Source organism: Hippoglossus stenolepis, chromosome 10 (assembly GCF_022539355.2).
Source record: "Hippoglossus stenolepis isolate QCI-W04-F060 chromosome 10, HSTE1.2, whole genome shotgun sequence".
Taxonomy (NCBI): Eukaryota; Metazoa; Chordata; class Actinopteri; order Pleuronectiformes; family Pleuronectidae; genus Hippoglossus; species Hippoglossus stenolepis.
In genome coordinates this window covers 14,454,488-14,467,801 of record NC_061492.1, presented here as the reverse complement: position 1 = coordinate 14,467,801, position 13,314 = coordinate 14,454,488, and the positions used below count along the sequence as shown (strand labels likewise).

At 44.2% G+C, this 13,314-nt stretch overlaps 1 protein-coding gene across 1 annotated transcript in view; it reads right to left on the bottom strand.

The window, feature by feature from the left end:
* Nucleotides 1-13,314, bottom strand: part of LOC118116334 (latent-transforming growth factor beta-binding protein 2) — an 85,764-nt gene that overhangs the window by 45,151 nt on the left and 27,299 nt on the right. The window contains exons 4-8 of the mRNA XM_035167980.2: nt 8,172-8,425; nt 6,614-6,796; nt 3,729-3,929; nt 2,159-2,448; nt 562-664 (exon numbers count right to left, since the gene is read on the bottom strand). Of these exons, the coding sequence (XP_035023871.2) occupies nt 562-664; nt 2,159-2,448; nt 3,729-3,929; nt 6,614-6,796; nt 8,172-8,425 (1,031 nt within the window). The remainder of the gene's footprint in view (nt 1-561; nt 665-2,158; nt 2,449-3,728; nt 3,930-6,613; nt 6,797-8,171; nt 8,426-13,314) is intronic.

Sequence of the window (13,314 nt, the reverse complement as noted above, 5' to 3'; positions counted from 1 at the left end):
CCCTGGTTGGGCTGCTCATTTCCTCACTCTTTTAAGGCTAGGCTGGCTCATTCTGCCCACAGGGTGGGTGGCACTCGTGCCAGACTATCATCTTCATGCTAAATGTGTTTTCATTCACTCTTTGGTTTTGGTTTTATAGAAGCGCAAACTGCTTAATTTTTACTATTGGGTGCACGGGTAAGTCACGCAGGCTCCTTAAAGTAGATCAGGAATCTAATGGCTGATGGCTCCTGTTTGCTAATTATCAGCAGCAGGCGTCTGTATTGTTTCCGCCTGTGATGAATGCTTAAAAAATCAACCAAGTGTAGATCTGCTGTTTGGGAATATAACAAGCATCACTGACAAAACACCATATTGTACACCACAATGAAAGCAGAGCCCAACCCGTCTGGCTGTTTTGAACAATATAAAAACACAGAGAGAACAACATACCAAGCACAACAGAAAATAATACCAACAGAATTAGACCAGATTAGAAAAAGAGTGGATTTAATCGTGTATTGGAACAAAGTAGGAGTAAACAATTGTTCAGATCTGATGGCTTTAGTCAGTCGGGCTTACCTGGTTTGGTTGGACACTTCTGGCACTTGTTGAGACCCCAAGAGGCACCCACACTTCCACAGCAATCATCCTGTTTGGTTAGGCCTGGCAGCGGCTTGCCACACTACAACAACAATGCACATCTGTGTTAAATCTAAGAAACAAGTTTTGAGAAAGAATGTTGCATGTTTGTGAATGCTTGGTTGTGCGCAATTGTGTGCGTGTGTGTACGTAGGACTTTTGTAAGTGTGTTTGTGGTTGAGTGTGCGTGTATACCTATTTGCGAGGACAGACTGAACCACACACATCTGAGACTGGTTACACGGGGGAGGACATAAACATTTAGCCTCAGGCAGAACTATGAAGCTCCTGGCATGCATCATTAAGGCTTTTGGCTAATTGTGACAAGAGATTCCTATCGGGCTTTACTTACTGGATTTTTGGCACAAGAGAAATATCTGAAATTAAAGAGGCAACCAAGAGGACATTCTTATAAAAAAACGAAAAATTATTTTGTATATTTTGCTATTGGGGTTCAAAAAAACTGTAGGACCGCAAGGTATAATTTCAGTTAAGGAAAAATGAACTTGTTCAAGGAGAAATCCTGGCAAAAACAACTCTGCAGATCATTTTTTTTGTTGCAACTTCACAGTCAATCATAATGCCTTATTAAGGCCAAGCATACAGATGCTGTATCAAAGCTAGGGTTGGTAATCCTGGAAAAGCTAGCAAGAGCAGGATACACTTTGAAAATATGCAACCAATACATCTCAACCCCTCCCATCGACCCTTTCGTCAAAGCTACGGCCCCAAAAAGTATGAACTTGCACTGCCTGACAACAGCTACAAGTCGATTTTTCCGTGACTTACACGCTAACTTCTGGCTACCGTCTTTGGTTCAGCTGTATTTGCCTTCTCGGCTGAAAACTCCGGTCATGCGCAGTGAGACAACGGGGAAGGTGCTTGCAGGTAGACAGGTTTGTTAGTGAGCCAGATGTGCTGACTAATCATTTCATGTTGGTGTTTATTACAGTCCTGCGAGGGTCACCGATGACAGATTACTTTCTTTATTGATAGCTATCAGGATGTGAAGAGGATTTCAACAAATAAGATAAAGAGTGTTTCAGAAACAAATTAACAACCCAACCTTTAACTGCCTTGAATTAGCCAAGCTCATGCATTGCCACTTAGGTCCTTCCCATTCATATATGCTATGACAAACTATACAATATCTCGTATAATATATCTGCAGTAGCCTACATGTTATACATGGTTCCATATGGACCATGAAAAGTCTCTCTGTTTGAGCCACAAAGAGAAGGACCACATGGGCTGGTTTTCATTTTGTAACATTTGTCCTCTGAACGCATCCTAACTCATAACATGCCTCTGTTAGCAAACTGGTGGAACACGAGATGACCAGTGTGGTCAAAGCTCATAAATCCTGGACACTACATAAATCACTCCCACAGACCCACTTCCTGTTTGAGACAGAAACATAATGATACCTGTGGCTAAACAACACTTTCTCCCCCTGTGTTCAACGAACATACCAGGTGGTGAAGCCCAGCTAGTGATGACAGGGTGCATAGTGTGCTTTAATGACTTAACACGATACCTGTCCGTCGACTGTTTCCTGAAAGCATCTTCCCACATTGCCATTCTGACGGTTGTGTGGTCTGGCGTGGTCATGTCCATTTCCGTTCCCATTGGTCTGTGTGTGCCTGCTGTTGTGCTCATTGGTGATTTCGTGTCCATTCCCAGGCTGGGAGCGTTGCTGGACAGAGTGAGCACCCTCTGTGGTGGCCGGCCTCTGCCCTAGCTGTACCCGAGCGACTTGGTGGATGTGGACCTCGGCCTCTGGAGGGTGCTGTATGTGGACGTTCACCAGGGATGGGTGGAGAGACACTGGACAAGGAGGGACACACAGTTTACACAATATAGTGGATAGTTTACAGTTTCAAACTTGGAATAATGTATGGGATAAAAGCTGTATACATATGTTTGCAAGCTATCAGCTGACATGCTGCACAAACTTATTTAACACACTCGATTGCTTCATCACCAAGTTATGAGAGCTACATGGGGAGATTCCCGGCAGTGAATACACCATAAAATACTACAAAACAACAACAACACAAAGAGTTTTGGATCCTCTGGTTTAAATCAAATCATCTTAAAGACCAAAAACAGATTTTTTGAGGAGCTGAGAGGTTCTTGCAGTGAAGAGAATGAGTTCTTTTGTCCTTCTGACGGAGGGGAAACATCCATCTTCAGGGAGTGCCAGGGTTTTTTCCCAGAATCCTGACCCACTGTCATGAATCATACATTCACAGACAAACGTCAGGTTGAGTCCAAGGAGAAGAAATAAACCTTATCAAGAGTCCTGAACATGAAACTGCCTGTGCGTGTATTAGAGCAGGCAGAGGAGACGGCTAATTTATTTTTGGCGACGTGACAATGCAGACATAAGGCTCATGTCTTAAAATTCTGATTATTCAAGTCATTTTATTTGAACTGAAGGAGAGATCTCTGAATGGAATTTAAATAATCTAAGACGGAGCTTCTGCTTCTACTTACTGTTTGACAGGGTGAGATTCTGAGAGATATAAGGAGGAAATAAAGAATACCAGAAGAGAAGGAAAGTGAGCAAATCGTTCTTTTGTATATTCCTTCTTATAGCTTCATGATGGTTCCTTGCTCTGTTTCTTATTTTCACTCATGTTTGATGAAAGCAGCATTGTGCGAACAATATGAGGACTTCCACTGAGTCATCTATTACCCGCTATGCTCAAAATAGAGTCTTACCTCCACTGCTGGCCCACAAAGGCAGAGTGATACATTGTAAACAGATTTTTAATAAAGTGTGCAATTGCACTTAATATGGAACAATTGGCGAAAAATCAAGGTCTGAACAATCTAACATTTAAAAGAGGGACATTTTGTGGCAAAATCACAGAGTAAATCTTTTGTGTTGAGTTCAACTGACCAATAGCAAGTTGTGTTGACAGTTCTGACAGCTCGGACAGTTCTGACGGTGTGTGTTGCACCATCCACTTAACCCTGTCAGGGTCTACTTACTCCACAAAAGCCGAATCGTTTGGAGACAGTAGAGAGTGATGCAGCTGAAGTTGACATGCAAACTGTCAGCTTGGTGAGCTCGATTGGTCGCAGCGTTAAGTGATTACCTTGCTGATTGGACAGAGGCAGCGTGTACATGGAGTGGGAAGGAGATTTCTGTCCCTGGTGGTTGCCATCTTTGTGAGGGTTGGTTCTGGCAGGAGCCGGCACTGGCAGGTGACAGAACTTCCCCGTCGAGTTTGAAGGACACCAGCACTGGTCCCTGCCGATGCATCGGCCTCCATTATGACAGGGTATCTGACAGAAGACTGCATAGAATGGGAGAACGAGAGGAATGGGGTGTCAAGAGAATAAGATAAAGAGGTTATTACAAGCTGGAAATTCGTCAGAGAAAACAACACGCCACATTTAATTAGACAGATTTATGCAACCTCTTACACGAGGATGCAGTAATAAGAAACAGAAGGAGTAGTCCTAACAGGAAGGGCATGTGCCGAGGCCTCATGTGGGCGAGGTTTGTTTGCAAACAGTAATAGTTTGCAAACAGAAATGGTCATGCTGTTCTCTGCTTTAGCATCGGCAGGAGTTTCAACTTTGTCCCGAGGGCAGAGCTGTAACACTGCCCCTCGTGCGGCACCTCCTTCATTGGCATGTTTTGCCTCACAAGGTAATTACATACTCAACTTTACAAGAAAATAACAAGTCTACGCATATCTGTAAGAAACACTTGCTTGGCTGGCTGTAGGAAAAGAAATTTAAATTTCCAAACTATCGAATGCTGTACAAAATTTAAAAGCAGGGAAACTTGCTCTTAATCATATAAGTAAATTGAATTCCAAAACGTGCTCTGTCCACACTTTGATTTATAGGTTGCAATTTACCATGGGGAGAAAAAGAGGGAAGGTCGGCACTGGCCAGATGGTGTTTGACAGCGCTGCTTTCACAGCCTTCTCCTCCGGCCTTATCTTTTGGCGTAAGGGATGGGTGCCAGCTCAGCACCTTACATACCTGGGCCTGCTCCCATCTACAGATTCACTCTGACCTGACTTCTCCTAACTCAAAACATCAAAGACTATCAAATGGGGGAAAAAAAAATTCATCCAACCGTGACGAATAAGAAAAGAACGATTCTGGGGCACAAAGGATGTAAAAAGTGAAGACTTGAACTTTTTCTACCTCAGAAATAGCTCACAACACAAATATGAGGAAGGTTTAAAAAGGTAGTTGGAGATGCGAATGGCCCAAATACAATGGAATGAAAGAGGACACTAGTGATGGAAAGTGAATTGTTCAGCTGCATCTTCTCTGACTCATCGAGAGAGACAGAAACACACTAACAGGGTGCACACAGGGAACAGACAGACACTGGACAGTCTCAGTGGCATGGAGGGAATTAGCTCCCTGTCGCACAGCATTAGCAACAGTGTGACCGGAGAAGGAAGAGACAGAGGAATAAGAATAGAGGAAGAACAGATAGTGGATGGAAAACAAGGGATGGAGAGACAGAAACTAACTAAAAGGGTCCAGTGTTGTGTCCAGACATAGAGGAGGGCCTCTTCTGATTAGCTGAATTATCAGATGTAGCCCTGGTCTTTCTCAGGCCAGTCCCAACCCTGCATGGGGCAGGAACTATTCTTAGACAACAATCAACTGTCGACTCTGTACGCCACGCTCCCTGTCTGCCTATCCGTCTCATTAACAACCACTAACAACCAAATAAACACACTCCCTTCTCCCTCAATAAACACACTTCAACTCAATTTAATATCAGGCTTTTAATAAGTGCTGTACCCAGGGAACCTGTTATAAGTACCCAGCCTGATTTTACAGCACCGTCGAAAGAACATAACAACAGCATGAGATAACTGTTTGTTGTCCACTTGACATTCTTCTACTAACACGCACACCAGAGAAATAACAGGATGCTCGCCTAAATGGAAAGCAATCTCTTTTTTAACACGCTCTTTAACACGTGCCTTTACATAATGAAGGGAGATTGGTAGATGATAAAAAATGGGACGTAAAAACAAACTGCTGCCGGGGGAAGAAGCGGAGGTGCCAGGAATGTAATCGTGTGGGCGGCCTCTGCCAGGATGCTGAAGTGTTTGGAATATCCACACCACGTTCCAAAACCCCATTAATGGACACATAAATCTGCAATATCAACCTGTTTATATATTCATAAGTCAGCTGGGTCCTCCCCAACGAGCCTTGTACACTGAGGTGAAGGATGGGTGCATGTTCGAGGGGCTTGTATGTATATGTCTGTGGTATGTGTACCCTTCACCTCTAATCCACGAGAAGTAGTTAGTCTGTGTCTTAGTTGGACCCTTATAGCTGCTGAGCAAACTATGAAACATGCAGGGGTACGACCCTCTCCTTGGCATTGGCCACACCCTCCCTTCCCACGGACACTCCTGCGTGAATTTGAAGCAAAGCCCCCTGGATAAATGGCAGGTTTAATGTAATCCCTATAAAATCCTGCTCATGCTGCTACTCTTTCTCTCCCCTCTGCCTCTCCCTCTCCTCTTTCATACGCTCCTTCTCTCCCAGGGAGCACATTAAATGGTTAACAGCGGGGCCAGCCGTGAGGCGTAAACCGCAAAGAGATGGGGCTAAGTGTTGTGAGCGTTGGACCACCACGTGTGTGTGCGCGAGGGGAGATTAGTCCCCTTTTTACACAGCCCGCTTTTAATCTGCCCTACCGCCGTCTCTCCTACTTTCCATGTCTCTCTTTCTTATTGACAGTGAAAGTTTTCAGCATAGCTCTCAGTTTTAATCTCCTCCACTCTGCCTTCTATGAGCTTGGTATTCAGAACAGTACAGCATGCCACTGGGAACCCATTTTGTAAAGCTCAGCCCATAAAAAAGGGGATGGAGACACAAGGAAAGTTTGTGAGAATTGGAAAGTTAGCAAGAGAGACAGTGAGAGAAAGGAACAGAGAAGAGGGAGCAGGCGGGAAAGATCAGCGGGCCTGGAGTCGACACTCACAAAGTCTGAAGCCCTGGTTCTTTGCCTGCTGCTGCTGCTGCTGCTGCGAGGTCTCACTGTACACCGTGGTGATGTCTCCCTTCTCACAACTGTTGTAGCAGCGCCCACCGCTGCACACCCTGCGGCACAGCATGGGCGTGAAGACGATTTTGATGCGGTCCAGGCTGGAGGTGAGGTTGGCCCCTGGAAGACACACACACACCTGCTTGAGAAGAAGCAGCAGCAGAGACAGGCTGGAGACGAGCTGCATCCTTTCTCCCTCACACTCACTGTGACACAATCCCCGCCTGGGCAAAGGGTTTTTAAGTATGTGAGGGTGTGTGCTGACGACTGGCTAGTGGCACGCTGCAGCTGAATGAGTGATGTGGATGTGCCACAGGCCAACAAATGGCAGAGTAAATACTATTAGGTATCGGGCGAGCCTCCAAGCACTTTATCTTTGGGAGAAGGTGTTTTGGATATGTCTATGTGTGGAGGAGACAAAGAAAGTGTGAGTGCAAGTGAACATTGTGTAATGGTGGGAAGCTGTTCAACAGCCGTTGCCCTGGTAGACGGCTTAAAAACAAGGGAAGCATGAGCAGCAGACAGCTGTGTACGCTGGATAGTGGATCAGAGGAAGATGAGGTAGTGAAAGGGGAATAAAAAATTAGGAAAGACGAGATCTTTCCTTTTTTTTTGTTGTCGGTCGAGGCGCCAGTGTTCAGTGCCTGTCATGTCGGAGAGGTGACAGTGCAGATTTCTAAAGATATCATAGTGCCTGCAGGAACAAACACACTACTCACAGTCTTCTCCAGCAACTACACACATTGATTTACATTGATTTCCTGGACACTTGATCTAACCATAACTATAATTACTACTTGCCAAACCCTAAAAATTTTATGATTTACATTATGGGGACTTCCTTTTTTTCCCCATAAAGAGGACAAGCTCCCACAATGTGACTGTGTCAATAGTTTAGTTCCCCATAACATGAGTAATACCTGATCTCTATCTCTCACACACACACACACACGCACACGCACACACACACACACACACAGGTTTGCACAGCTATTCATAATCAATACTTTGCATTGACTTCCATTCATTGTGGGCAGTCTAACTAAACCACCTTAACAATGACCACTTTACATCTAATGCTAACCTTAACCAAACCACAATTCACATCTTACCCCTAACTCTACCCCTTTACCTCATAGTCCTGACAGGTTATATGCTGGAAAAGGTCCTAAAAATGCAACAAAAAGGGTGCACACACACATACACACACACACACACACACACATACACACTACATGCAGCTTCAAAATGAAACATCCATCTGTTCAGTGGGATGAAGACCGCAGAGGGGGTGGTAGGATTGGACAGAGGGAGACGGGAATTGCTGGGATGCAGCCAATTTTTTTGTGGCTCAAGTTGCATTTAGCAATGACACCACAGGATGTGTTAGCTTCTGTGAATTGAGCGAAAAAGTGGCTTATGTTTGTTTTGAGAGTGGAAATGTTAAGTATGCATGTAAAGTGAGAGTAGATAGTGTTTATTTTTCTCTCCTTACCTGCTGGTTGCAGCGCGTTGTTGAACTGTCCATTTAGTTGACTGTCCCCAGTGGCCCTTTGAGCATTAAAGGAGGGCACGTTGTTTTGTCCATGTCTGTGTCCGTGCCAGTTTCTGTGCTCACCGCCGTGCCCATTACCGCTAGGTAGAGCGTTGGAGGTGATGGGCCCAGAGGATGATGGATAACGTTTTACAGTGCGGGAGGTCCCTGTCTGCTGAGGGGAGGTGTCAGGGGGTCCCCGTCTCACTTGGGTCCTGTCAATCACATCAACACAGGACCATAAACATATGACCTCAGACAAAGGCTGATGTCCTGCACATATATACACTCCCATCAGCTATGTATGGTCATCACCGTGAAATCCATTTATGCACGGTGATTGTGTGCAACAGAAAATAATATCCCTGAGAGACAAACATGCACTCTTAGGTCATAGCTTTGCTTAATTGATTTAATAGATAAGACACAACAATTTAGAGTTTTAATTAAATTAATAACACGATATAATTCTTCAAGCACACAAGGTTTCTCAACCAACATCTGCTGTAAGTCAGAGAGCCTTGACCCTCACTAATTAATGAAATATTAGGTTCAACATTAAAGACATTTCGTAAGAGACAATTTTTCATCACTGATTAACAGAAAATAAAGTATCAGGCAACCATAGGGAGCAAGACTCACAGGTTCCACCTTGTGTGTGAGTGTGAGTGTGTGCACACGTGTGCATGTCTGCGTGTGGCTGGTCTGTTTGCCTCGGAGAAAACTGTGTGGATCTTTCCATCACGACTACAAAACCTCTCCATCACCCATTGTGTCTGCTTGACTAGATTATGAACTCCCTGTTCTGTCTGACAGCGGCCAACCAGGGAGCAACATCCCGAGGGTCGCCCTGGGTTGGAGGAAGTATTAAAACTAGGGTCGAAGAACAAAGCACGGCCAGAGCTGCAAAGGGCGTGTTTTTTAACCAGTGAGCGTTTGATTTGGGTCAATTACTGAGCCTGTGCTGCACGACCTGGAAGCTGAGCTCATGTGAGCGACCTAGGGGGTGGTGCGTGCCTCTCAGACAGAAAGGCAGATGGGCCTATCTTGGCTTTGGGCGTCTAGGAAAACTCAGAGAGTGCTGGGATTCAGCCCCACAAAAAACATCTGGATCCCACTGATCTGCCCTGACAGACAGTCAACAGAGCAAGACAAAGACGAACAATGTCGGGTAGATCAGAAGAACATCCGCAAAGCACACCTGTGGCCCTGTGATGTAATTGAGGTTGTAATCAAAAACCAAATGAGGATATGAACCATGCATTAACATTTATTGTATTTGGTTTTTAGCCACACACTATGTTTTTATACACTGAATCCGCCCCTGAAGATACACAACGGTAATCAGGCCAATAAACACGTAATACTACCACAAATGCATACATGTACACGCGCACAAACACACACACACACACACACACACACACACACACACACACACACACACACACACACACACACACAGTCCCAGCTTTGCTAGATGTAGCACAAGCCTATGCATGTCTCTTCTCCTCACAGAGTACAAGCTACATTCCTGCTGCCAATGAAAATGGGACACTAAATGAAAGGGGGAAAAGGGAGACAAATGTTTGATAATGGTCTCTCGCGTCATCTTTTCAAACGACTACAGGCAGCACCTATAGCTAACAGCTGCTGTTCCAGATCCTGATTGTAAAGGGCGAGGCCCAGGGATAGGATGTGTCCCAGGGAAATAAGAGGTGCTTGTGTCAAGGTGGAAAGGACAGACAGGAGGTGACCCAGCTGCACCGTCCACTCCAAATTATGACCACGTTTTTTCCAATGCTGACGGGGGACACCTGGCCTACAAGCATCCTGTCTTCCTTGGCTTGGCCAGATGTTGCTATTTCTGTCTCTCTCTCACTTTCAATGGCGAAGTGACTTCCGCCAAGCATGAGCTCAGCGCTGCCCTCTCGTCCTGCAGATTAGGGGGGTGGTGAGGGCAAGTGCAACTCGCACTGCACATTTGATGTCATAATTAGGGAACTTCAAGGCCCCTGCGATCCAAGGAGGAACCATTCCCCTGCCTTGTTCTGGGTGACTTGAAAGCAATTTTGAAGACCTCTGCCAAGATTACACGGAACATGGTTTGAAAAGACAGATGGAAAAAAATGTTTTGGGTATTGAATTATAGCAATACAATCACTGACAGGGATGATAAGACATGTGGTGATTTAGCATATGGTAAAGACTAGAGTGAGGATATTTGACTCTGGCCCGTTGAGTCAGGTATCTAATGGATTTTTTACACTTGCCCATTCCTGGGGCAAACAGAATGCCTGTCTGGTTCGGGTCAGGTTTGGTCAGGTTGGCTGGGCTATCTACTTGATTTTTTATGTAAGCCTTGCCTCTAATTGTGGAAATCATCAGGCTTGCACGACTTCACACAGAAAATTGCTGCCTGAGCCGCACTCTACTCAGTAAGTGTAAATAAAATGTGTCTTTCATATGAGTCCATATTCCTGACGCTGTTCACTGCCAATTGAAAAGCTTCTACACTTAAAAGTTGAGCAGTCCTTATTATTGCAGTATGATCATCACACTTTGTTGTCCTCAGCTCTATGGTGCAAAGTTCAAAATTACAGCTTCCAGCACCTCTAAATCTCACTAATTGACACTTGTCCTCTCTAATCTGTATACAAACATCCTGCAGGTATCATGCTAAGCTAAGCTAATTGCTGCCTGGCTTTAGCTCCATAGCCTTGACATAGGTATCAATCTGCAGATCTTGCTTTTGGAAATAACGCAAATAATTATATTCATAAAAACATCAAACAATCAATCTTATTGGCCAAAAAACAACATACAATGTTGAAATAACAGACCAAATTATGTTTTGTTATGTAAACACTTTGATTACATGAGGGAGATTCAGTTGCAGTGTGAGGCTCGACTGGGTTTAGTACATGACATGTCTTATTTCCAGTTCTGAACATGTGCTCAATAATTACATTCAAAGAGAAAAAAATTCTCATGAGCTGATAAATCTCAGTCCAAATACTTGATCAAAGCATCGGTTCATATTTGATAGCAAAGGAGGCCTCCAACTAAGACATGAAGCAATTGGCGTGGTCCACGTTCACTCATTATTCTTCATTTCAAATGTACGGAAAGCAATTAGAGCTAAACCTCAAAAGCTCATCACATTCGTGGAAGTTACAAAATCAAAGTGATGGCCAAGAATTCTTTTGCAAAAGTATAACTTGGCTCTGAGTTGCTACATAGCTCTCGTATCTGAACTAATCGCAGCATTTTAACATGTGAATATTTGCTCTCGTGAAGGGATGACAGGCAGCATGGATGGCAGTTCCAGCCGAGCCTCTTGACCCAGATGAGTTGGAGAGGAGGCAGTGTTGGAGCGCAGACAGCACATTGTGGAGCACTGTGAAAACACACGCCAGGACCAAGAACTGGAGGACGGTCAAAAAAGGCTGCAAACCCTCTGATCTCTCAGCTTCCGCTGATGCTGTACATAAACCATGTTGTTCATAGAACCCAATGAATTGCACTGCCAAGCAAAACACTAGGTACACTTTGATGTTGAAAAGTGTGTGTGGGGGGGGGGTGTTGCATTTGGAAATTTGGTTAGGTGGCTTTTTTTAAGTGCCAGGAAACCCCATAGCGGAGACTTGGGAAAACATCACATCCCATCATCCCGGTAGTGAGTGTGTTGTTTCGGTAGGTTGCCCACTGAGAAAAAGAAGCCTCTTAGATAGACAGAGAAATTCTGATGATCCAGTTCACACTAAACATTCAGACTCACTAACTCACTCACACACATACATGCAGTGACCCAGATCCTCTGGAACTGTTTACATCTTAAATCATTTGCGTAGCCCACTCAGCATGACTAGACCACAACAGTGTTTATGTGAAGTAACGTATGGGCCACAGCCGACTCATTCACTCACAGTTACAGTGTAAGTCTCTGAGGTGCTTCCTTACCCTCTGTCTCTATAAATTTCAATTTTAAATAAAGCATATTTGTCAGTGTATGTATTTCAGACAGATAACCAATTTTCGCTGGGCTCGGAATGCCAAAGAGGATTGTAATAATAAATTGTTTTTCACAGGCCCTACAAGCTCAGCACAAGTCCACCTTGGCAAAGCTCATTTTTCATTTTAACTTGTTTGAGAATAACAAACTCCGAACCCACATCTAATGGCTTGGATTGTCAGCTTATGGCAGCTAGTGCAGAAAAGAGACTGATATGAAAAGCTTGTCTGGTGGTTGGATGGAGCCATTTGGCTTTGAACAGACTTGTCAAAACAAGAGTCTGACAGCAGGCAGAGGTGTCCAGCGCGAGCATCCCAGTCTGGATCACACCACACAACTCGGGAGCTCCCAGCTTTATCACTTTGTCCCGTCACAGATCTCGTGTGTTGGACTGGACATTAACTCCAGAGTGACGAGTGGCAAACCATCAGCTAGTTGGCAAAAGAGTCTCTCTATCCTGCTGCGGAAAATCAAGTCATTCATGTTTTTATTTAAACAAAATGTTTAATTCTTCCATTTACCTCTTTCCAACATGGAGCGTCAGCCAAAAACCCTTATTACATAAGAGCTGAACATAATTAGGGCAATTTGAAAGCTACTTGGTGAATGGGAAATGAAATAATCACCATCAGACCAAGTGTAAATCAAAGTTTATACACATTCATCTCACTCAGAGAACGTGTGAAAGACTATTGTTCATTTCATAACTTGACCTCTAATATTTGGATCATCAGTCTAACTGGAGGGAACAGCAGAAATCTAAAACACTCAGCTGAAACAATGAAAACTTTGTGCTGCTCAACCACTGCAAACACTGTGAGTAACGGAGGAAGACAAGAATTATAAGTCTACTTAGGACATGCACTTTTTGTAGTCAGAAAAGGAAACTGAACACTTTACAGAGCACTGTGTTTTGGGGTACAGACTGTTTTTGGATTCAACAAAGTATATTGGCTCTATTTTCAAAGCTTTTATGCAAACCAAAAGTTATTAGATTTGGATTTAGGTTTGTGATGAAACAAGTAAATCACGCAGCCCAAATATATTGGTGAGACGCTGTTAAACAGGGAAACACCTTGAAATGGACAG